The 23,930-nt window shown below is 43.6% G+C and overlaps 1 protein-coding gene across 1 annotated transcript in view; it reads right to left on the reverse strand.

Annotated features, from left to right (window-relative positions):
* Nucleotides 1-292: 292 nt before the first annotated feature.
* LOC144784898 (glyoxalase domain-containing protein 5-like) overlaps nucleotides 293-23,930 on the reverse strand; it is a 33,689-nt gene continuing 10,051 nt past the window's right edge. The window contains exons 2-4 of the mRNA XM_078663992.1: nucleotides 19,979-20,149; nucleotides 18,735-18,890; nucleotides 293-871 (exon numbers count right to left, since the gene is read on the reverse strand). Of these exons, the coding sequence (XP_078520118.1) occupies nucleotides 737-871; nucleotides 18,735-18,890; nucleotides 19,979-20,149 (462 nt within the window). The 3' untranslated portion in view covers nucleotides 293-736. The remainder of the gene's footprint in view (nucleotides 872-18,734; nucleotides 18,891-19,978; nucleotides 20,150-23,930) is intronic.

Genomic DNA, 23,930 nt, shown 5'->3' on the forward strand with positions numbered 1-23,930 from the left:
TAAAGACTTTCAGTTCAAACAATTAAGAAAATTAGAGTGTTAAAGGTTTTATTTTCACATCTTCTAGTCTTTCATCTGTTTATTCATTAAGCATTAATCTTTAGATTCCAGCATTGAAAATGTACATAAGCCATCAATCAACATTTGACTATAAAATATAACAAAATATTTTTTAGAATCACAGTTAATATAGAAATAAAACAAGTGTGTTCTATAAGGGAAACTCTCTATTCTAAATAAACTGGGATAATGAGAGAAAAAGGTGTCAGCTCTGAAACCCAAGAGGGAAAGCAGCATAATTATACCAGTAGTTAACAAAAATAAAAATAAATGAAACTAGGCTTTTCCTTCTCCCAGGAAGTTTTTCTAGCTAGAGTGATCAGAAGAAAGATATCTTTATGGCAACACGTTCTATCCACCCCTGAGAGTAGCATGCACGAAGATGCTCTGCTAAAGCCATAAGGACGACCAGCATTAATTGAGCTCAGAATGGTAAAGTACACTTGCTCTGATTCTATAATCAGTGGATTGGCAATTCAGATGTCCAGGAGATCTGGCTGACAGGCTGGGCAGGATTTGTAAGATACTGGCATGGAATCAAGATGATCAGAGACCTCAAGGAGTAAGCTAACACCTGGGAATTCGGAGGTAGGGAGAGAAGAAGGCAACCCATGGCAGTCCATAGTGCTCATAAATAGTTGCTTTTGTTATTCTGTCCATCTACGGCTGCCCTTTGTTATTCGCTGCTTTCTTCACTGTAGTTGGATATTTCTATCAGGTTGTGATCTGGATCCCTGAAGTAAATGGACAGGATCTCACCAACAGCGCCAGTGCGTGCCACCGGGCCTTCTTCCACTGCCACCCCGCAAGCCTAAAAGAGAACAAAGGCAGAGGTTAGACCCCGAAGGGAGTGGGCAGAAAATGAAAATACCCCCCACTTGAAACATACATCTAATCCCATCGGGCATGTAAAGCGAGCAAACCCAAACCTCCTTTGTAAAGTTCCATCCACCCTTTCATCCATCCATCCTTTAACCTTTCCATACAATTAATGTACCATTCAACAATTTCCTTCTTTCCTTTTACCAATCCTTCTTTTCTATTTGTCCCACTCTCTTGCATTTTGTCTGCAGACAGAAGAGGCCCATAAACAACGAATGAATGCTTAAGTTCAGCAGACCATACTCAAGCTGCTGTGGTGTGGGGGGAGGGGGGAAGCAAGGGGGAGTTTCCCTATGCCGCTGTGAACGCCTTACAGATAGGTAAAGATAGTCCAACATCCAGAACAGACAAATAAATCACCATGTAGAGAAGGAAAACAGGCTTGAATGAGAACAGATGGAGCATCCTTCAGACACAAGCTCAGACCTGACAGAGACCAGAGGAGGAGACCCACAGCCCCTAGAAGCAGACACATACACACTGAGAGGAGAGAAGTCAATCTTCCTAGGACACGGTAAAAAGGAATTATAGAAGAACATTGAGGCAAACAATACACTTCTCCCAAAGGACTGAAGGCAAGTGTGTCTGCAAGAGGATAGCAAACATATCTTGAGAAAAATAGGCAAGCATTTTTATGGTATTAGGCAAGACATTTGTACCTAGAAAACAATGCAAACATTATATTTTGCACTGGTCTGTGAAACCGTGATGCACATGTTGGTGAAAAATTGCGCCAAAGCCACATCAGTATATGTATGGAAAGCGTGGGTAAAACTGAACAGACAACAGCGCAATCTATGTTATGAGGACCAGGGTGTTTGCTGGTGGGTTTTCAAAAACAAATCCCATGGATAAGAATTCAAGATAACCTTTCCCCCCAGTGGCAACGCGGCCACGGAAAGGCTCCCTCCTGCCTGCATCCTGATATGGATGGCAGTGTCTAGCAGAGACCGCCACCACATGAAACCCTTTTCCGCCCGGTCGACTTGTTGACCGGGCGGAAAAGCGGCGGACGAACTTCCCGTCCGCCGTGGTCCCCCCGCCATACTAATATGGTGAGGGGGAAATGGGTGGCGGGCGGGCTAGGATGTAGGGTGGATCGCCAACGCCATGCGGACGGTGGCGATCTGCCCTACATCCAAATGGGCCCCATAGTATTCAAATATAGTCCTTCCTTGTGAATATTTTTTTCTCAATTAGTTTTTAGCCTAAACCTGGAGGTATTCGGGGCCTGGCACAAACACTAGCCATTCCAAGGCAAAATCTAGAATAAATGTTTTTAGTCTCTTCCTGAACTTCTCTATAAAGGATCCCATCCTAAAGGACGGTCATTCCACCACCTTATCCAGAGGGTTTGAAGCAATTTACCATCCAACTCTGTCCACCTGAAATTGTGGGGGACCAGCAAAGCCTGGTCCTTTGACCTCAAGCCCCTTCCTGGGACATAAGGTTTTATCTCGAAAGTGTAAGGGATGCTGCATACATTGTGGATACTTTTATGGAGCACTACCAAGGTTTGAGGTCTCACCCAATCAGCAATCGGGACCTGGTAGAGTGTATGGGGAATTGGGCTGACATACTCATTGGCCATTTGATGCTACTACTCTTTTGAACTTTCTGGAGTCATCTCAAGACAGTCTGGATGTTCGAATAAATAAGAAGCAGTAACAGTCCAATCTTGTGCCAGTAATGGTCCATGCCAAGGTACTTACTTACTTACTTAATTTATTTCTTCTATAGCGCTCGGCTACTCCAGGGAGCATCCCGGCGCTTTGGCGAAGAGTATCAGCAGGTGGAACAACAACAATAACAGCTAGAACACAGATAGAAAGAAGAGAAAAACTATTTAGTAAAAAGCCACGTTTTTAGGCCCTTCCTAAATACAAGAAGGCTGGTAGCCTGTCTCAGGGACAGTGGTAGTTCGTTCCAAGCTTTCGGGGCCAGGTAACGAAATGCCCGACCTCCCATTCTTACACGCCTAATGGCAGGAACTGACATCTTGGACAAGCAGGATGACCTCAAGGTCCTGCTGGGTCGATACAAGGAAAGGCGTTTCCCAATATACTTCGGGCCTATACCATGTAGAGCTTTGAAAGCCAGAGTGAGGCTTTTAAAGAGAATCCTCTTTGAAGTAGGTAACCAATGCAAGGTATTCAGTAAAACAGTGGCGCCTGCTCTTCTCGGGAGTCCATAGATGGCTCGGGCTGCCGAGTTCTGTACTACTTGCAAACGGGTCAGGAGGTATTTCGGTAGACCCAAAAAAAGAGCGTTTGCGTAGTCCAGTCGTGATCCAATCAAGGCCTGAACAATTGTTTTCCTGTGATGGAGTGACACTAAGGGAAGAAATTTTCTCAGCATCCGTAGAATGCCGAAACACTTTCCTAAAAGGCACGAAATGTGTGGCCCGAAAGACAGTTCACTGTCCACTGTCACTCCCAGGTTCTTGGCCTTAAAAGACACACTGTCAGGAGGAAACATATCTTGTGGCCACCAAGATTTCCAATTAGGCTCGGGAGCACATCCAAAAAAGAGCAACTCCGACTTGTCGGAGTTGCACTTTAGGCCATGACCTCTAAACCACTCAAAAACCGCACCAAGACAATTCCTAATCTGTATGCCATCAAACGACCCGCCCCTGTCGCATGTGAATAGGAGCTGGGTATCATCGGCGTAGGATATGATCTGGGCGCCAAAAGACTCCGCCACCACCGCCAGAGGGGCCATAAAGATGTTAAAAAGCATGGGGCTAAGAATGGAACCCTGTGGGACCCCAACCTCTAGCGGAGTCATATCGGCGGAGAAAGGGGGCGCCCAGATCGTTTGCCGGCGGTCGGCCAGGAAGGATTTGAACCAATTCCACACCGTTCCTCGAAGGCCACATTCCCAGAGTCTTAAAAGGAGGCTGTCGTGAGGAACGGTGTCGAAAGCAGCCGACAAATCAAGCATAACTAACATGGCCTTTCCCCCAGAGTCAAGCACTTCCCTGATGGCATCAGTGACCTCGAGTAAGGCCGTCTCCGTGCTGAAATTAGCACAGAAACCGGATTGCGACACGTGCAAAAGGTCGTTCCCTTCGATGAAACTGGAAATCGTCCTATGCACGTATATCTCGGTCACTTTCGCCAATGCAGGGAGGAGGGAAATAGGCCTGTAGTTCGCATGAACGAGAGGGTCTAAGGTAGGTTTCTTGAGCAGTGGTAAGATCATGGCTCGCTTCCATGCCTGCGGAACCACACCTGTAGACAAGGAGGAGTTCAGAAGAGAGTTCAGCAGGGCATTTAAGGCAGGTGCCACTTTTCCCAGATATTTAGCCGGGCACAGGTCAAGTGGTGAGCCAGATTTCAAACCTGACAGAAGATCCAGAGATGTGTTAAGGCACATAGGAGGGAATTCAAAAAGAAAAGGGCCCTGACCCTCCGAAAGGGATGACGAAGGTGGAGGACTCAGAATCGGCTGTGGGCAGGAGTAAGATAGAGAGGCTTGAATAGTTGTAATTTTACTGACAAAGAAAGTGGCTAGTTGTTTTAGCCAGGGTTCAGAGTGTGTATGAGTGGGGGTACACAAGGCAGAAGAAGTAAAATCTTGAACCACTTTAAAAATTTCTTTACAGGTATTCTCAGCCTCATCAATATGACGCTCAAGATAGGCCTTTTTTCTTCCCAGATCGACTTGTGATAAGCTCTGGTTACCGCTCTAAATTTCAGTCTTTCAATAGGGTCGTAGGCCCGCCTCCAAATTCTCTCAGCTTTCTTACAGTCCTGCCGTATTGACCTCAACTGGGGAGTGAACCACGGGGCCGACGCTCTTCGCTCACCTAGTTTAGGCTTCTTCTCGGGGATTAAGGTCTCGAATCTGGCCTTAAGCCATTTTTTAAAGAGAACCAGATTCTCCTCTAGGTTGCCCAAAAGAGGACAAGGAAAGGTAATGAGAGCCTCAGATAGCATATCCACCGAGAGTAAATGAAAGGGTCGCAAAGTCCGCGTGGCCGCTGTTGTGGGTCTCACCCGTGTGAGGGCGACAGCAGGCAAAGAAAAAGAGATTAAAAAGTGATCAGACCATAATACTGGCTGTACGGAGGATACATTAATAGGTTTCGTTGAAAAAACCTGGTCCAAGGTATGGCCTTTGTTGTGTGTCGATCCTTGTATGAACGGAGACAGCCCTAACGGGGCCGTAATATCAATAAGTTTCATGGCATCAGGGTCAAGTTCATTGTCCATGTGAACATTAAGATCCCCAAGTAGGATACAGTGATCTGATCTAAGACATGGAACTGAGAGAGCTACTTGTAATTCATCGAAAAAAGGCCCCGTGGGTCCCGGTGTTCTATACAAAAGAATCCCGGTACAAGCCTGAAGGGGAGAGAGATGAAGGGTAAACCCAAGGGCTTTGCATCCCTGAATATTCTCTACCGGAAAGGTCGTGCAGGGAATGCTTTTATTGACAATAAGCGCTACACCTCCTCCTCTGCCCAATATTCTATCCCTCCTGAAGATGTTATAATCCGGAGGGATGGTATTGGCCAGGTCAGGTGCGGAGCAATCGCCCAGCCAGGTCTCTGTAAGGAATAAGCATGATATATTGGAATTCAGCAACAAATTCCAGATATTAAGGGAATGGCAGTTTAGAGACCTGGTATTAAGAAGAAGACACTGAAACTGAGCAGATATATTAGCCTGCGAGGGTCCATTGGGGTCCGGAAGACGCCAACCACACTCCGAGCAGCCTTTTCATAGAGCCCGGCCGGCAGGGAAAATATGATGGCAATCGCCTCGAGGGAGGCGTAGAGTAAAAAGATCTGCTGACGTATAGGTGATCATACTTACTGAACAGCACAAAAGTGCGACTGAATAAATAGAAGCCAGACGTCCTGCTCCGACTGCCACCGAGACGCGGACGAGCGCAGACGGGCACGACTCTGGCACGACTCCGGCGCAGGGAAGGCGCATCCCCTGCGCGTCACCGCTGCGCGTTGAGAAAGGGTGGAGCTTTAAATAGGCCGGCGCTGCCTGTCGTTCCAAGCGCCGAGACCCGCACCAAGATGGCGGCGTCTTGCTTCAAAGAGCTGACACAATATGGCGCTCCTACACCTACCCTAGATCGAACCCGCAAAGTAGCGGTGGGTATGGTAGATTTTAAAGTGCAAGTATGGGGCCGCTGCGGCACTGTTTTAAAAACCGGGTAGAATCAACTGAGCATACAAAGTAAATAGAAAACAGGAAATTTTAAAAGAGCAGAAGCGCTCGCGAAACGCGCGACTGTTCTGCAGCAGCAGCGCTATGCAGGCTATCTGCCTGAGGATACCTTTTCCAGGCTGCCCCCGCTTCTAGTTCCGCCTTAAGTAGGCCGGCGCTGCCTGTCGTTCCAAGCGCCGAGACCCGCACCAAGATGGCGGCGTCTTGCTTCAAAGAGCTGACACAATATGGCGCTCCTACACCTACCCTAGATCGAACCCGCAAAGTAGTGGTGGGTATGGTAGATTTTAAAGTGTAAGTATGGGGCCGCTGCGGCACTGTTTTAAAAACCGGGTAGGATCAACCGAGCATACAAAGTAAATAGAAAACAGGAAATTTTAAAAGAGCAGAAGCGCTCGCGAAACGCGCGACTATTCTGCAGCAGCAGCGCTATGCAGGTTATCTGCCTGAGGATACCTTTTCCAGGTAGCTCCATAATACATGGGATTCTGGAATCCCTGTATAAACGTCAGTCATTAAGGTATGTATCAGGTAATCATTTGCAATTACCAAATAGCTAATTTTGTTTTTTGCTATTTGGCAATTACAAACACCCATAAACAAATATGTGGTTTACACATTTTGTGATTCCCTGTAGGTCGCATATTAATGAGGTAGGTCTATGTTTGCGACCCCATTGGAAATCACAAAAATCACAGGGATGGTGGCCTGCTGGGGTCAGCAGACCTCCATTATTGTGATTACTTTTAAAAGGCAGGTTTTTAACGCAACCTGTTTTCCTGAAAGGAATATGGGATGTTTCAAAAAGTATTCTTTTTTTAAGAGTAGGCAGTGGTCCCTTGGGACCCCTTTCCCATTTGCGAATGGGATACCACCTACCATCTACTTGAAGCAGACTGTAAAATGCAAATATTTTGCGACCAAGTTTTGGTCACAAGACATTCACATATACCACTGAGATTCGGTATTAGGAAGGGACGCCCTAAACACATCTATACCTAATGCCGAATTGTAGACCGGAAAAGCAGCTAGCAGCAAGGGTGTTCAGGGGCGAATAGAAGAAACAGAAATCAAACAAACAGACAGCGAAAGCAAAACATTGCTGAGTATAACTCAAGTGTTTCATGCTTTTATGTTATCCTATGAATCACACTACTTTATTTAATTCCAGACATGGTCTGTTTTACAGTGCCTGGAATGTGGTAGCTGGAGAAATCACAAATTGTTGCGTGATGTGAGCATAACGTGCATATGAACTGTGCCGATGTAAAATGGATGACACAGCTGCAAACTGGAATTACATTTTCCTAATCACAAGCATGGAAGTGATAAAAAAAATAATTTTGAGCATCAATGCAAAACTAACAAAAATGATTAACATTTCGACCATCTCTGTATCGTTTGAGTTTCCACTTAATATATATGGTCACCTTTCAGATCCTAGCTACCCATTTAGCAGAGCATTTTAATGTCCCAACGAGCTTCTGGTATACAAGGTGTTTACATTTCTATAGGAGGTACACTCCTTCCAGGCAGAAGTTTCTACAAAGTTAAACAAGCATTAAGTTACTGATAGGATACACATTTGAAAATGTAATCCCTCGATCCTGAAAGAAGGACACGTTCTGTCTGCAGTCTTTCTAATCTAATGCAACCTGTACAGAGGAGCCTGAAGTGTAAACATCCAACCTGTACCTTGTGAGAGGTGTCATTCAGAGGCAGACAATGCACCTTTCTAATAACATCTCATTCAGCCATAGGAAAAAGTCATCGGGGCACTCTGTTGTGGGGTTTAATTATTCACCTCAAAATAATGTCTGTCAGAATACATGTTGCCTAATCCACCACTGTGGAAGTTATCTATTCACAGGCACAAGAGAGCATTTTTTTCAAGCAAAGAAAAGGGTCAGACAGACACTGCCAGTAACATAAACTGTGCTTCTAGCAGGGGCGGCTCTAGGCTCATGGCGGCCCTGGGCAGGGAGCGTAGGTAAGGGGCCCCGGAAGAGGTGGTCCGGGCGGAGGCCAGTGAAGAGGGGGGTGGAAGTGGAACAGAGCCGGAGGCCGCCAAATCCCAGCCAGGGGCCGCCACGCAAATATGTATCCATCCTCAGAGGATTAATATATTAAGGATATATATTGGCGTGGCGGCCCCCGGGTTTGGTGGCCCTGTGCAGGTGCACAGCTTGCACATGCCTAAGGCCGCCCCTGCTTCTAGTGAGGAAGAAACCGGCGTATCACCTGCTTCGCGCCGCGCTTCTGCAGCCGCTTCTGTCTGTGACGCCATGGTTTACTTAACTGAGGCAGACAGGAAGTGCATCACTGAGGGACCCAACACATCACGTGTAAGCGTAGAAACACTTTCAGAACACTACTGTAGGCCTGACAAGTCATCTGCAATGCAAACGATTCTAGGGGGTCCTTTGTATAAATCCACACAGATCGCGCCCCTATGCTGAACCCCATGTAGCCTGTTTGCAGCAGGGAATTGTCGCTCAGCTCTTTCAGTTCCTGCAGCACCAGACACTTGTGGGTTTTGCTTGTCATGGCGCCCTCACCTGTCAGAACAGAAGCCCACTTAAACAAGAGCTCCGTAATATACATGCACTTGGTTGCTCAGCAACACAGCAGAACGGCTAGAGCATCTGACCTTGAAGCTGGGAAACCCGGTTCGAGTCTGGCGGAATGCTCAAGCTTCCTGTGATTCTGGGCAAATCACTTCATCTCCCTGTGGCTAAAAAAGAGGCCCTTAGGGTTTGTCCATTGTAAAATACATGGAAAATGCATTGTTTATTAAAGTTAATCATGCGCATTGCGATGGCCAAACAAACTATCTTAGTGCCAACCAAAATTCAACCTACGCAGCCAGTTTCAGGCTGTAACAGGCTGCGATGCCCAATGGGGAGGAGGGGCCATCAAGCGCTGTGCAGGAGGAAGCTGTGATGGCCAACAAAAGCAATCACTTGGTAAAATCGCCTCAGATGAAACATGCACCCAAAAGAGAGACAATTGAGAGGAATGCACCACTAGAAAGCCATCATTTAGGAATGACACAAGAACCAATGGTAATTGGTGAGTGTGATAAAAGCCCACAGAAAAGATACACTAGGTCTTGCAGACAGCGCAACTGCTGTCGAGGCTCAACCTTAAAATAGATTGCAGGAACAAGGTTAAATGCATACAAGTGGAGGGCTACAAGTACTGGGGCGCTGCTTATGGGGATGAACAACAGACAACATATAGGGAGAAATAGGAAAGATTTACCACTTGGAAGCAAGGATTTTTAAAGGACACTGAAATAAACTAATGAAAGGCAATGGGTGGGCTGTGAGCCCACAAACTATATAAAACATGTCACGAAGAGACAGCACAAGTGCTGTATAGGCTCGACTTAAAAAGGGACACATGCTACATGGTATTGTCGTAATTTAGCAGCGATTAGATTAAGCATTAGCAGAAGACATCCTGTATTTAGAGACTATCTTGTCTTTTTATGGAATCCATTTTGTATTTGGCAGCCATTTTAGATGGCCATGTGCTCACCATGTACTCAGTCCTATCTTGCTGTTCTCTGCTCGGTATATTTAGCCTCTTCCTTCTACTTTGCACATGCTCAGTTGTGCTTGCAGCTGCTAATATTCTGTAACTGTCAGGATGTGCTTGCTAGCATTGGCAAAACTGTTAGCTCCTCCTACTTGTCGACTGTGCATTTTCTGTATGACCATCTATGTGTGTAACTCTTCTTATGTGCACTTGTACTGCCCTTTTTTAGCCCCTGTGAGGGTATATAAGAGATACTGTGGCCTTCAGTCCTCAGACCATCTCATACAGAGTGCTGCGGCTTCTGTGTGACATGGCCTCAATTGTTGTAATTTAATAAATATGTTTCTCTTGATTACAGATTCTGTGCCAACTTTTTTCATGCTGCTTTAAAGGATCAGGTGTTAGTGCAAACCCCTGAGATGGGATTTTTGATTTCCATCATTTGGCGCCCAACGTGGGGCTCGAAAGAGCGGTGACTATCTGAAGGAGTGAACTTATCAGGAGTCAGACATTTACTGAGGAAGACAAGGCAGGATTCTACTAAAGGAGGTACCAATTCTGGGGGTTCTTAGTCTCTGTAGCCCAGTCTACTTCTGATCTTACTGATTTTTTGATCCTCCACATGATGGCACCCCTGACTGAGAACATTTCTGGCGTGAATATTTTAAAAGAAAAGACTGTTAGGTCATTCAAAACTTGGCAGATAGAACCTGGACGCTCGTGCTTGGTAAGAACCATTGTATGGTAATTACTGTGAGCTTATGGTAGCCAGTGACTCGCAAGGCAGTTTTAGGATACACTTGCTGTGGCTTATGAATATGGATATGGATATGTATGGATGATCGATCATATTTATGATATGGATTATGTGATATATGCGTTGCAACACATGTAGGCAGGTAATGTGGAGATGTTTCTCCATTTATGGTTATGAGCGGCGCAATGATTAAGTGCCATTTTAGATTATGATAATGCATATTTTGCATTATGTTTGTTTGCATGCCTGTTCCAAACTCACATGTAAAATGTGTAGTTTTATGAGAGGTACCATAGTGAGATATGAATTGAATTAGCCGGCTTCCCCTAGAGGGAAAACTTAAAATAGGTTTTAGGTATGAAAACATATTTCTTCCTTGGTGAAATTTTTCCCCAGGGAATTTAAATATGCCCATAATACACATGAGGATCCTCAATTTTATGTATGAAGAGATGCAGAGCGGTTTTTGGTGTTCTGCCAGCCTGAATTAGTGAATTGAGAGTATTTCTACTTCAGTTTTTAGAATACTGTTGAGAATAGGGTTTCTCCTTGTAAATATGACTTACAACTGGAATTTACATAGGTGGTTTGGATGCAGTCTGCGGGCTGTCTTTTGTTTCTGGCTTTAGTGTTGACCCATGGTTTAAAAGGTGTGTTTAAATGTCTAGCTGGTTTGTGGGTTTTTCCCATTCATGTAACTTTTGCTTGTACATTGCGTCGTCGCTATTTACGAAACATGGCTAAAGCGCGCTGTATTGTGTGTCTTTTGTGTTTTACCCTTTTCTGTTTATGTCTGTACTGAGCTCAAATGCATTTTTGTGGTTATTTTTGATGTTTTCAGTCTGTTAAACATACTGTTAGATTAATTAATATTGGATAAAAATTCGATAGAAATTCAGGAATGACCTATGTGATGTGCTAAACATAACTATATGTTTCTCCTCAAAGTTATAGGGTAAGGAATAGCGCACATGTACAATTGTTAAATGTTTAAGGGATAAACTTAAAATTCTTATTCACTAGGAATATTAAAGGCCTACAGCAGAAAAATGAAATGGTGTGTTTTTGTAGACGACACTCTCATAACATGTTTACTCCTATACATCGCATTAGATGTTAACAGGCAAAACAGTTTAGCTGGAGTGAGTTTTTTCTGAACTTAAAATGTGTATTCTTAAACACGCATTTCAAAGCTTGGAATGTCTGTTTTTAGTAAGGCTGCCTCCAGGAAATTTAACACTGGGTAGGGCCTGCCGTCAAGGACACAGCTGTTGTTTTCGCAGGCCATGTTTATTTAGCCAGGATTTCTTCCTTAGTTAAACGTGCAACTTTGCATTTCAGAGTGTTATTTTGGAAGCAAGGTTTACAAAAATAAGGTTAATTATTTGTATCACAGACAGACATTTCAATTTCGGTTTTCCTTCTCTTTTAGCATTTTTCTCGTCAGCACATGTCTGGCTCTGTTGCTAAAATCATTGTCCTTTTCAAACAAAAGTAGCACGAAGTTGTCGTATATTTAAAATTGAGCTTATGTACTTAGGCTTGTGAATAGTTGCTCTAAAAACATAAGCAAGGGGCAGATTTATAATAGGGATGCAGCTTGGTTTTAAATATAGGATTATTACAAAAACGAAATATGGAGAGTAATTTTTTAATTATGACATAAAAAAAATTATTTTTGAAAAAAAATAAGGGCTTTTTAAAATCGTTTTTTGATATTCATAAAGCTTAATACTCATACTGTGACCTCCTAGCATTATAATTTAATTTAAGTTGTGCAGTACTGCATAATGAGGACATTTATGTATGGGACCTTCACTTGGCGCAGGCGTAAGAAGTCATTTTTTTTAAAGATTTACATGAGATATGTCTAAGTCCGATTTCTGCAATCTCTAAAGAACATTTTGAGGATGATTAATATGTAACACAATTGTAGGTTATTTATTTCTAAGTACCTCAAATTGCAAAAACGATATTGAGTTAAATAGACCATTTTAAAAGGCTTTCTTGCCATTTAAACTAGTTTTATAATGCCTTAGGCTTCAGTGAATGCATACATTCAAGTATAATACAAATGCGCACGTTTGCTTTTTCATAGCTTAGTGAGTCAATGTGCCCAGCGCAGAGGCTTATGTTTAATATCAGGGTTGAAAGTTTTGACTTCAGCGGGCCTACTGAGCCATTCATTCATTTAAGGTTGATAAAATGTGTAACATTGCATGGCACAGTGACACACATTTATTCTGAAGCTGGTATGGTGTGTTATGTTCCATAAATTATTCACAGGCTCTGAGAATAAATAAATTGTAGTTCTCTAAAAGAAGTAATATATTTAAAATGTCTTTTTTAAATAGGGTTGATTATTGCACAGACTTGCAGAGACTTATTGTCTTTGTCAGTTTCACAGGGAGGTTACAAGAAAGCTTGGTGCTCCAGCCAGATTTTGACCTTTAAGTCAGTGTGGTGGGGGCTTAGGAGTATGTGACAACAAATGGTGAAATGATTGCTTGGAAAAGCGTCACGCAAAGGAGCCATTCACGTCGACATTTGAAGAGTGCATTCCTGACACGGCTTTTTATAAACAGCAGGGCCTAACCTGGGGGGTTGGTGTAAGGGACACGCAGAGGCTGTGAAAGAGTTTTTGCTTAAGATATTTCGTACATTTACGAAAGCTGGGTGGTTCCACTTGAGATTTTGCGTGTTATGTGAAGTATTGGCTGTATGATGAAACAAAGATGTGTTTTTATGACTTCTTTGAAATGAATTATCTGTGCATTTTCATGTTTTTTGCATTTCTTCCATGAATTTTCCCTGCTTTTCCTGTGTGTCTGACGCGACACAGTAAGTTATATTTGACAAGCTGATCTTCACTGACTGCTTGATCTGCTGTCAAAAGGGTGAGGATGGATTAAAAGAAGGTGTTATTTAGGTATAAGTCTGACAAAATTAAAATGGGCCCAAATGGTTTTTTTTTAATGTTATTGGAGTGTTTATTGTGCAGAAAGTGCATGAAATGGTGTTGCATGCTATTGTGTTTTTCTGTGCTTAGGTATACAGCAAAGTATATCTGATGGCTTGGCATGACATGTCCTATATTATGTATGTTTGTGATCCATGTTGGTGCTTTTGTAAGTTTTGCTGTGTTGTGAAGGGATGACATGACGATGTATATCCTTTGAGCAACAGTGGTTAAAACTTGTTAAGTGGTAAAACTTGCTGATACTAAATTATGATATATGATATTGTTATATTGTGAGCAAGAACAGACAGCACTTCACCAAGTGCATGCCTGTGTGGTTATAATATATACAGCAAAGTGTGTCACCTTTACTCACGTTACTGCTCTTTTCCCTTAAGGAAAAGGCAGCCTCACATTTATATTTCCTTGATTGGACCTAAGGAAGCAATTATAGATCTGTGACTCTTATGCAAGGTGACCTAATTTCTATATAGTATTAGTTAAATGATGTTCTGTCTTAAAAGGAAACCAGGTTTCATTTTCCCCGAGAAAGGAAGGAATGGGATCACTAGCTGAGATTACCGTAGATGGTGTAGTGGCCAGCGGTAGAGTTATAATATGTGTACTATTTTTGACTTTTTTGTATCACCCATGCTCTTGGCATTATGTCCCAAACTTGATTATCACCCAAGTCAATTTTTGTCCTTCCTATAGATTTTTCTTTTGCTGCTTCTCCCCTGATTGATGTCACATTGTGCCTAGTATTTGGGGGTTTTAGCTGTGTTCTAGTCCTATTTTCTTTTTCGTTTTTCTTTCACCATTTAGAGGTTTACATTTCCAGACTACAGTGATGTATCAGGTTCCTCTATAATATGTGTAATTCCCTTTTGTATGACCAAACTGGTTTTCAAAATTTCTTCAGGCCTACTCTGATGTTTTCTAGTCTGACTGTTAGGGTAGTGATAGATTATAGTAAGATCAGTTGTCCACCTCAATAGGAGATACTTTCACGAGTATTTAGTATGACAAATTCAAATGCCTATTCTAATTTGGTTTTTAGTTCTTTTTCCCTGCTGCTTTAATTTTTGGTGGGATCAGATGTGTCCTAATCATAGAAATACCAGACCTCTAGTTCTTGTCTGTTGTTTCTACATTGCTATTAGCTTTTGTATTGTATAGTCCACCTGACGCACAATTAGTCTACATGTCCCTGATAATCTGTATTATGTGATTTCTCTTTTTGAGGTGTTCTAGATAAGGAATTTAGGAACACCTGCACTTAATAATTGAGGAAAGTTTGCTTACCCCCTTAGACAATGCCACTATGTGTGAAGACATCCATTCAAACAGAATTTTTTATGTAGTTGTCTACCTTTAGATGGACGAGGGTATGCTCTCACATGGAAACCCAATTGAAGAGGCTAGAGGTGCTGTTTTACCTACTACCTTTTGTCTTTGTACTCTATGACAATGACAGTATTTTGTTTTAGATCACTATAGTCCCCTGGTGTATGGCCACTCCTTTGAAGATTGCAGGCCACCTGCTTGCAAATCCCCTGCAATGAATTGGTTTTTTTATACTTGCCAATAGGTCCAGCCTGTGTTTTTCTTTACTCTCACATAGATAGATGGAAGTGGTTCTTGGGTGCCTTGCTAATATATGGGGCATCCCAAGACTAGGAAGTATTTTCTAACACTCTGTTGATAGACTGTTTCTGTGCCTTGTCTAAAGACAATTTGTTCTGTTCACCAATAGATATTTGCTGCTGTACAAACCACTACCAGAGGGGCCCGGACATCAGATTCAGCCTGGGGAGTCAGCGTCAGCACCAGTGCAGCTTGAAACCAAAGTGAAGGTAACCAGCAAAGGCATTGCTGGCAACTAGGACCTCAGTGAAGGCGGAAGCCCTGTGATTAAGTGTGTACCCCTGCCACTGTTTTGAGCGAAAGACGGGGTCACAAATCAGAAAGGAGAAATCGTGGATCATGCCCAGCTGAGAGTCACAGACCGACCAGAATGGCAAGGAGGCTTTTGCTTGAGGTGACCCCTTCTGAAACAAGGGTTGCTTCAGAGATCCTAGAATGAGGCCTCTGATTTCTGGTCCTAAAGTGAATACAAGTTTGCACCTTTGTTTGTTGGTCAAGAGATACCTGGGTACACTGGATGCAAATGTGTAGCCCCAACGAATGAGCAGTGCGCCAGCAGAGCAATATAGGAGATAGGGAAGGACTTGAGATTAGGGTTCAAGTGCTGTGTCTCTGGTGCCTGTTAGATTGAAGTGAAGAGAAGTGGTGCACTGTTTGAGACACTGGACAGGATCGCTAAGAGCATTTGCCTGTTGGGTGACTGCCCTATCCTGAAAGAAGAGACTTTTTTCCTTGAAACTGGACTGTGATTCTTGAGTTGCGAGTTGTGCAGCTCCACCGTGGAAACAACAAGAGCCTGCCTGTGAGGCTCAAACGGACACAGGGAGAAGACTCCCCCTCTGGTTGGTTGTACAACGGCTTCAATTTCCCCAAGGACTTCCTCTTTTTGTCAATAATGTATCCCTTTTAGTTGTCCCATTTTTTGAAGAGCAGCCCTTTGCAGCTCTTGGTCCTAATTCCTATGGCCCTGTGTGGTCCTCCTGGTCCCAGATATGCTTGATGTTCTAGCCCTCATAAAAGGAACATGTAACAGTCAATTGGAAAATGTTTTTATTAGATATGAGCTGTTAGCTATTCTGAAATATAAAATGAATAGTCACTGAAATGCATAGGAGCCCTGAAAATGTCTACTAGATGATTTTAGGATTTGCTTTAGCTTAGGCCAAGAAAAATGATAATTCTGTTTATAATAGTGGCCATTGCTTTCTCCTACTGTCTGTATGTTTATTATGATCCAATGCCCGTTTTTCTTGGATTTCTGCTGATACCCTTAGTGAAATGTTTAGACTGGAAAATGCTCCCCTAGGAATAAATTAGGATATTGATAAATTGTGAAATTGAATGTACAAATATTTTCTATGTTCTTACTGGATCATGGGAATGTCTTCAGCTAATGCTGAAAGGGTCGTCTGTCGTAATTTAGCAGCGATTAGATTAAGCATTAGCAGAAGACATCCTGTATTTAGAGACTATCTTGTCTTTTTATGGAATCCATTTTGTATTTGGCAGCCATTTTAGATGGCCATGTGCTCACCATGTACTCAGTCCTATCTTGCTGTTCTCTGCTCGGTATATTTAGCCTCTTCCTTCTACTTTGCACATGCTCAGTTGTGCTTGCAGCTGCTAATATTTTGTAACTGTCAGGATGTGCTTGCTAGCATTGGCAAAACTGTTAGCTCCTCCTACTTGTCGACTGTGCATTTTCTGTATGACCATCTATGTGTGTAACTCTTCTTATGTGCACTTGTACTGCCCTTTTTTAGCCCCTGTGAGGGTATATAAGAGATACTGTGGCCTTCAGTCCTCAGACCATCTCATACAGAGTGCTGCGGCTTCTGTGTGACATGGCCTCACTTGTTGTAATTTAATAAATATGTTTCTCTTGATTACAGATTCTGTGCCAACTTTTTTCATGCTGCTTTAAAGGATCAGGTGTTAGTGCAAACCCCTGAGATGGGATTTTTGATTTCCATCAGTATCAAAGGGCCAAAAGTGGTTTAAAAAGCAGGGAAAGTGCTCCAAGCCCTCATCTTACAGTTTGTATCCAACAGCATTGTTTCAGAGCTCCTACCTTGCATAAAACTAGACTTAAGCTTTCTTAATAGACCTTATTGTTCCAGGTGTACAGTGAGTTGCATAGTCCCTACTTTTTCTGGAACATGGGTTCCAGCGACTGGGCTGTAATCAGTCAGGTACAAATGATCTAACAATGCTTGCTTTTTAGCAGCAGAGGCAGAACATGAACTTTAAAAAGTGACCAACTGCTTATCTCAGTGAAGACTGGAGTTAAAACTAAGGAGAGTTGTAAGACAAAGATGTTCGACATGGATCACCTAACGATGTGTGATATCCATTGTTCCGACGGTAGACAATGTTTCAGATGAAGTACTTTTAGTAAGCCACAAATGGGCAGTAGGTATTCGGGAGAAAGGCGCTGATACAACTATGACCTCCTCTGGGAAACTAATACTTTCAAAAATCTATTTAATATTCAGAGCATAGAAATCCTACATTTTTCATGCAGAGAGCTTCTTTTTTGGATTTGAACGGGTTCAGGTAGAGTTCCATCCTGAGATACATCCCGGGGTATCCCAGAAAAGCTCTAGTTCAGTTCCTGTCAATTTCTACTCATGTAATAAAATGGACACATTTCACAATATCTAAAATGTGTTTAGAAGCATAGTGGGGTGTGAATGTGTGAACAGAAGAAAAAGACAAATAAAGGATAGAGGCAGCATGTAATGAGGACTAACTCAGAGCAGAAGAGTCCAATGGGTGAGGCAGGTAATACAGGGAAAGGCCAGGAGCAGAGAAGAGTAACAGAAGGGAAGGATGATGGGAGATGGGACTAGTGGAGGAGAGAGACCTCTAGCATGAGAAGAAATTAATGAGACTTCTTGTATTGACCTTGAATGAGGAAGGTGGTCATCATTGAAATGTAGAGAAGTTCAAGGAAAGGTCTAAATAAGGGAAGAGTCAGGGGGAGCAGATGTACGGACGGATTGCAATAGGACCGAATGAGGTGTAGGCTAGGAGGACATAGTGAGCAATGGACTAGAGATGCAAAAGGAAAGGCACAGTTGAACATCTACACACCACCGGGTTTAGGGGTAATGATGTGTTTATCAGACTATATTGGAGAAGGAGGACCAACAGGAAGGTGTAATGGTGAAGGGCAAAAGGAAATACAAAGTGATGGAAGGGGTGGGTAACAGCAGATGGTGGTATTATAATGTGGTTTTAAAGAAGAGAGAATAGAGAGTGGACAACAAATGAAACCAAATGCAGTGGATTGTACTGTCAAATGCTAGGCCATGCCACTTCTACAGACCCTGCAGAGTACACAAGTTAGAGATAGAACAAAAGGAGCTGCCATAAGAAAGATTATCCAGGTTGAAGTGAAGAGCTGAAAAGTAAGATGTCTGCAAACAAAATGAAATCAGCGCATTAAGGATACATTCCTATGAATGGGAAGGGGAACTTAACCAACTCATCTTTTATACATCCAACCCAGTGAATAAGCTCATATAAAGCGGGTCACTTAAACTAAACAAGCAGACACTTCGTGGAGCAGAACGTTATCCAGTGATCTGTAGGGGCTTCACTCAGGGACCTGCAAAGATTTTCCAGTAGAACCCTGCATTTCACATGGGAATCAAATTAGCATCAACCACTACCCCATTGCACAGACCTCAAGGTGCTCCAGGACTGTGCTCAGCGGGGTCTGCGTGATCAGGCAGAGGTCGATGGAGCCCGGGGTGGGCTGATGAGCTTTTGGCTCAAACTCTTTCCCACACTCATGAAGGTTGAACTTCTGGTTCCCGAAACTCAATGCCTTCCGGTTTCCCTGCAAACAAGATCACAATAATGTAAAGGATACAAAAAAATAAAACAGTCATCATACGTTAGAAGAAATAAAAGATGGTCAAGAAAATTCAAGCTAGTAAGGAGAGCAATTCTGCAGAAGACCTCAAGCATCAGTGTCAAACATGGCGGCAATGCTCCCTCCAATGCTATCGGAAAGTCAATAATGGTGGGTGTGGGCACATGGGAGGAGGCTGAAGAAAAATAGCCATGTTACTAGTGGGTGAAGGTCAAAGCTGGTCTACGGTTGCACAAGGAGGGAACAGACCAGGTAGTTACAAGCAAGGGTCACCGGTTTAGGAGTAGCAAGAGGGAGCAAGCTCCAGTTAGTCGTTTGGTTGCATGGGTGATGATCAACTCCAGCAGCTCCAAGAAGTGAACCATCAATCGGGTAGTTTCAAGGGTGGGCTAGTAGTATGGTGGCCTCAAAGTGTAGCTTCACCAGTCCTGAGGTCGGAGGAGAAGGGCAGTGGTCTGATAGCTGCAAGAGTAGGGCCAACAGTCAAGCCGCTTCAAGGGAGGGTTGGATGTATGACGCGTACCGTTACAACGCGTCCCTTTACGACGGAGTTTTAACAACGCAAGTCGTTACAACGACTTGCGTTGGTGGGCGCTGATAGTGAATAGTTTAATTTACTATTCCAACACCAGTCCCCGTGGATAGTAGGGAAGGTGTTGGATAGTAAATTAAACTATCCCCTATCCTAGAGCGCCCTCCAGCGAAAGTCGTTGTAACGACTTTCGTTGTTAAAGCTGCGTCGTAACGCAACCACGTTCTAGCAGTTGCATTGTAAAGGATGTTCCCCGGGAGGGTTACTAGTCAAGCAGTTGCTAGTTATTGGAGAAGGCTCAGCACTAGTGGATTGAGTATATCTCCTCATGAATGAGGTGGTTCTGCTCAAGTGGTCCCAGCCAGCTCTAAAGTAAGACATCAGTCTGTATCTATACCACCAGACTCACAAATCCAATCTTTAGCTAAATAGCCAAAGATTCAATATGGGATGCTATCTAGGAAAAGGGGACGGAATTGCCTAATGGTGTCCCACGATTGTGACGGGAACTCAGCAGTACCTTGAAGGTGATCACGTCCATGCCAAGGACTCGGGAGTAGAAATTGATTGTCTTCTCCAGACTCTTCACAGTGAGCACCAAATGGTCCAACCGATGAATGCGGAAGGGTGGAGACCCCTGACTGTACCATCTGGGAGGCAAGGAGGACCAGGGGAGTCCATGGAGATGTGGCTGTGAAGAAAACAAGAAGATGAATATTGTGGAGTGTGTAATAAAAGAGGAGAGAAGAAAAGGATAGAACAGTAAAAATGGTAAGAAGAAAGCAAGGATCAGCAAAGTTAATTTAATGCACTTGTGCTGTTCATCCTGTACCTCACCCTGAAGTCACACAAGCACACTACTCACCCTGCACTCATGTGACACTTCACTCACCTGTCCCCCTCACTGCACAAGCTGCAATCTCACTCAAACAAGCCTATCAATAACCATGCATTAATTCGTCCCACTCTGCACTTACATCCGCACCTAAAATCATATGATCATCTCATTCACACTGCAGTCACTCCTCTTACCTTACTCTCACACCGTTACATCAATCACCGTGCACTCAGATGGGCACTCACGCCACTCACACAGCGCAGAGGGTTAATGTGCGTGCTACAAAGAACGTGTACCATGCAGATCACAGAGCTGAGTGTGAGTAAACTGAGTAGCGCTATCAAAAAATGAAATGTCTGTCAGAAAGGTGTTATAGAGAGATGAGGTGCATTGTTGGTGAGTGGTAGGGAGGGAATTCAGGGAGAAGGACGAAACTGGGGAGGGGAAGGGGGTGTCAAAAAAGACAGTTGCACCATGTGCGATCAGTGCTAGGGCCAACTCTGGCTGGGAGTGTTAGCCCCCCGAATTTCGGGTCTAGTTGCACCCCCTGGTGTACAGGCAGGGTCAAAGAGGTTGCTAAAAAAAATTAAAAAAGCCTAAGGGGGCCATTAGGATGACGGGCGCACTTTGCCCACCCGCCATCCTACTGGTGCTCGGCACCGCCCGCCATAAGGGCGGGGGTACCGTGGAAAGCATTAGGATGCGCCTGCCACAGTGGCGGGCGCATCCTGCATTCCTACCATTGTGGCGGGTGGTGCACTCAGCACCGCCCGCCACATTGGCAGGAAGGCATGCTGTGCACTATCATGCACAGCATGGCAGGCAACGTGCGGTCCCTGCCATGCTGTGCATGGAACTGCTGTGGGGTACCATAGGTACCCCACATGTGCACCCCCACCCCCCCGGAGTCCTTGGGGGCCCGCAAAACTGACTCCGCATGCCTTGTAAAATTGTAAAATCCACATCCTAATATGACACCGGCACCATAGAAACCCTTTTCCGCCCCGGTCGCCTTGCGGAAAAGCGGCGGACGTCTTTCCGTCCGCCATGGACCCCCCCCGCCATTCTAATATGGCGGGGGTCATTCCGGAGCGGATTGTGGATCGCCCCTCCAGGCTGGCAGGGGCGATCCGCCTGCCATCCTAATGGGGGCCCATGTGTTTTGTGATTTCAGAGTCATGCAATTGTGTACAAAATAATGCAATAACAGCTTAGTTCGATAATAAATGCAAGTTAAACTAACTGGTGATAAATGCACTCTTTTAGGTTATGAAACCTCAGTTAGCGACTACCATTACTGCAGATGTCAGTGTGTGTTAAAGCTGAGCAACACATAATTGAACCCTAGTTGGTGCAGAGGAATAGCGACCTTTGTATTTATAGTCTGTGCCACTGCAATTATGTGGTTTTAGCATTTTGTGCATAGTTATGGATTTCCCGCATTTTCCACATAATTCATTATCTGCTAATTTGCAGATTTTAAATAAACTTTTAACTAGCTCAAATGGTTCAACAGTTACTAAAAATGCAGCAACACATGATACCTCGCAGTGGAAGGCTCTTTCTAACGGTTGACTGGTCCCCTTTCTGTTGACATATGGTGGGTGTTTATGTGGCATTTATGAGGGGCAATAAAAGCTGGGACAGTGTTAACAAGAGTAAAAATTATAAAAATAAAAATGCAGTAATGCTATCACAAAATATGCAGCATTATGAAACATAATTCACCTTTTCTTCCTGCAGAATTTAGTTAACCCTGCTGCATAATTTGGCACTCTCCTGCAGCATAATTCAAGTGGCCCTGTGTATAGTGCTCTGAGGTCCCAGCCTGTGGCAGAAAGCACTGTGAATATGCAAGTCATTATTTTAAAACAGTTTTTACCTACTCTAAGTTAGGCTGCTGCAAAATGATGCAGTGATTGAGATAAAAGCAGTTCTTACAAAATATACTTTTTAGTAATAAGTAATCAAACTGTATCTAATGCAGACATTTTTGTAAGTGTCTCCGCTACTCCAGATCTTTAAGCATAGCCACTAGAATTATTCAGCAGAAGAGGACCACATTATGCGGCAGGTTAGACTAAATTATGCAGCAAGAAAAGGTAAATTATGTGGCACAATGCGCCACATTTTGTGTCTAGCATTACTTCATTATTTTGTCATTTTAATTCAAGGTAACTGTCAGTGGAAATATTTCACCTCATTAGTACCAGTGTAGCACCCAAATACAGCAGTAAGCAACTACAAGATTACCAGTCAATCTTTGCAAAGGGCTTTTCCACTGCTCTGGAACACTTTGTCACGCTTTAAGTAGCTTTTGTTCCGTTTGACCTAGAATCAAGCGTTTTTGTTGAAATCTGCAGATTATGTAGCAAATGTACTAAACTGATAATTATGTGGAAAACGCTGCTGCAGAAACTCATAGTTCCAGTGGCCCTGGCTTTAAGTGACTCAATCTACTAATGGCTGGTAAGAAGGCTGGTTTATTTTTTAACTTTCTGCACTACCACCTTTTAGGCAGAGGCACCTCAAAGTCAGTATATACCATTCTGGGGCAGTTTTTGTGTGAAAGCGGAGTCCATGGGTGGCAGGAAGAAGGCCAGCAGGGTTTCATTCCGATGCACAGCGCTAATCCTCTCGATCCCTGGGGCCGCACAATAATGGTCTAGGAGACAGAGGAAGGAGCGAGATTCATAGATATTGGTGAGACGGCCCAGAATAGGGAGCACTGTATGGGGACTCTTTTTTACGTTTACAAATGGCCAGAGACAGCTTCTTCAGAGAGATACCCAAAAGAAGGGGACAATATAAGCTTTTTTTTACAGGGACATTCATTAGTGAAGCTGGTACTGCTGCCAAGTGTGTAAGTGGCCACTGCTGGCTATCATTAAGGAAGCAGATACAGCTGGACTGAGGCCTAGGGATTTGAGGGGCCCACTGCATCACAGTTATGACTGTCTATCTTTAAAAAAGGGGCATTGGAGATTATTTTCCTTTCAAGCATTAAGACCAAGGTGATGATCCGTCATGGTGGAGAAGAGGTAAAAGATGCAGGGGAGCTACTCAGGACTAGAGTTATCATTAGTGCAGCAGGTGTAGTTGCATTGGGGTCAAAGAATGTGAGGGGCTCACAACACCCCAATTATGGGGAGCAGGTAGTTTGGGATAATATCTGTTTTTGTTTGATGCATTTGCTGGTTTAAAAGTCTCATATTGAGTGCGGTTCATAAGCTATAGGAAAAGTATTCCTGAAATCATCTCATAAGCCACGCTCCCTGCACACAGCCACATCCCTCCCATTTCCCCAATCCTTGCCATAACGTTTTGGAGGGGGGGCGACCTCAAAACATTTGGCTTAGGGGGGCTCAGAGTAAAAAGGTTTGAAGACTTCTGCCCTAGAGTCTAATAGCAAGAACCTGGTACAGCTGATTCAGTTCCATTTAGTGGATAAGAACTAGACTGTAAGGGGGACAGAATGATGTCAAGAGCCTCAACAAGCATTTACAATACAATAGGTCTCGCAATTGCAAGATTTTAACCTATTGGCATTGTAAATGACAATGCCTTTTATTTATGTGTTTAAAACTCACCTAAAGGACATTTCATTTACAATTCCAGTAGGTCAAAGTTTCTA

The sequence above is a fragment of the Lissotriton helveticus genome, chromosome 10 (assembly GCF_964261635.1).
Source record: "Lissotriton helveticus chromosome 10, aLisHel1.1, whole genome shotgun sequence".
Lineage (NCBI taxonomy): Eukaryota > Metazoa > Chordata > Amphibia > Caudata > Salamandridae > Lissotriton > Lissotriton helveticus.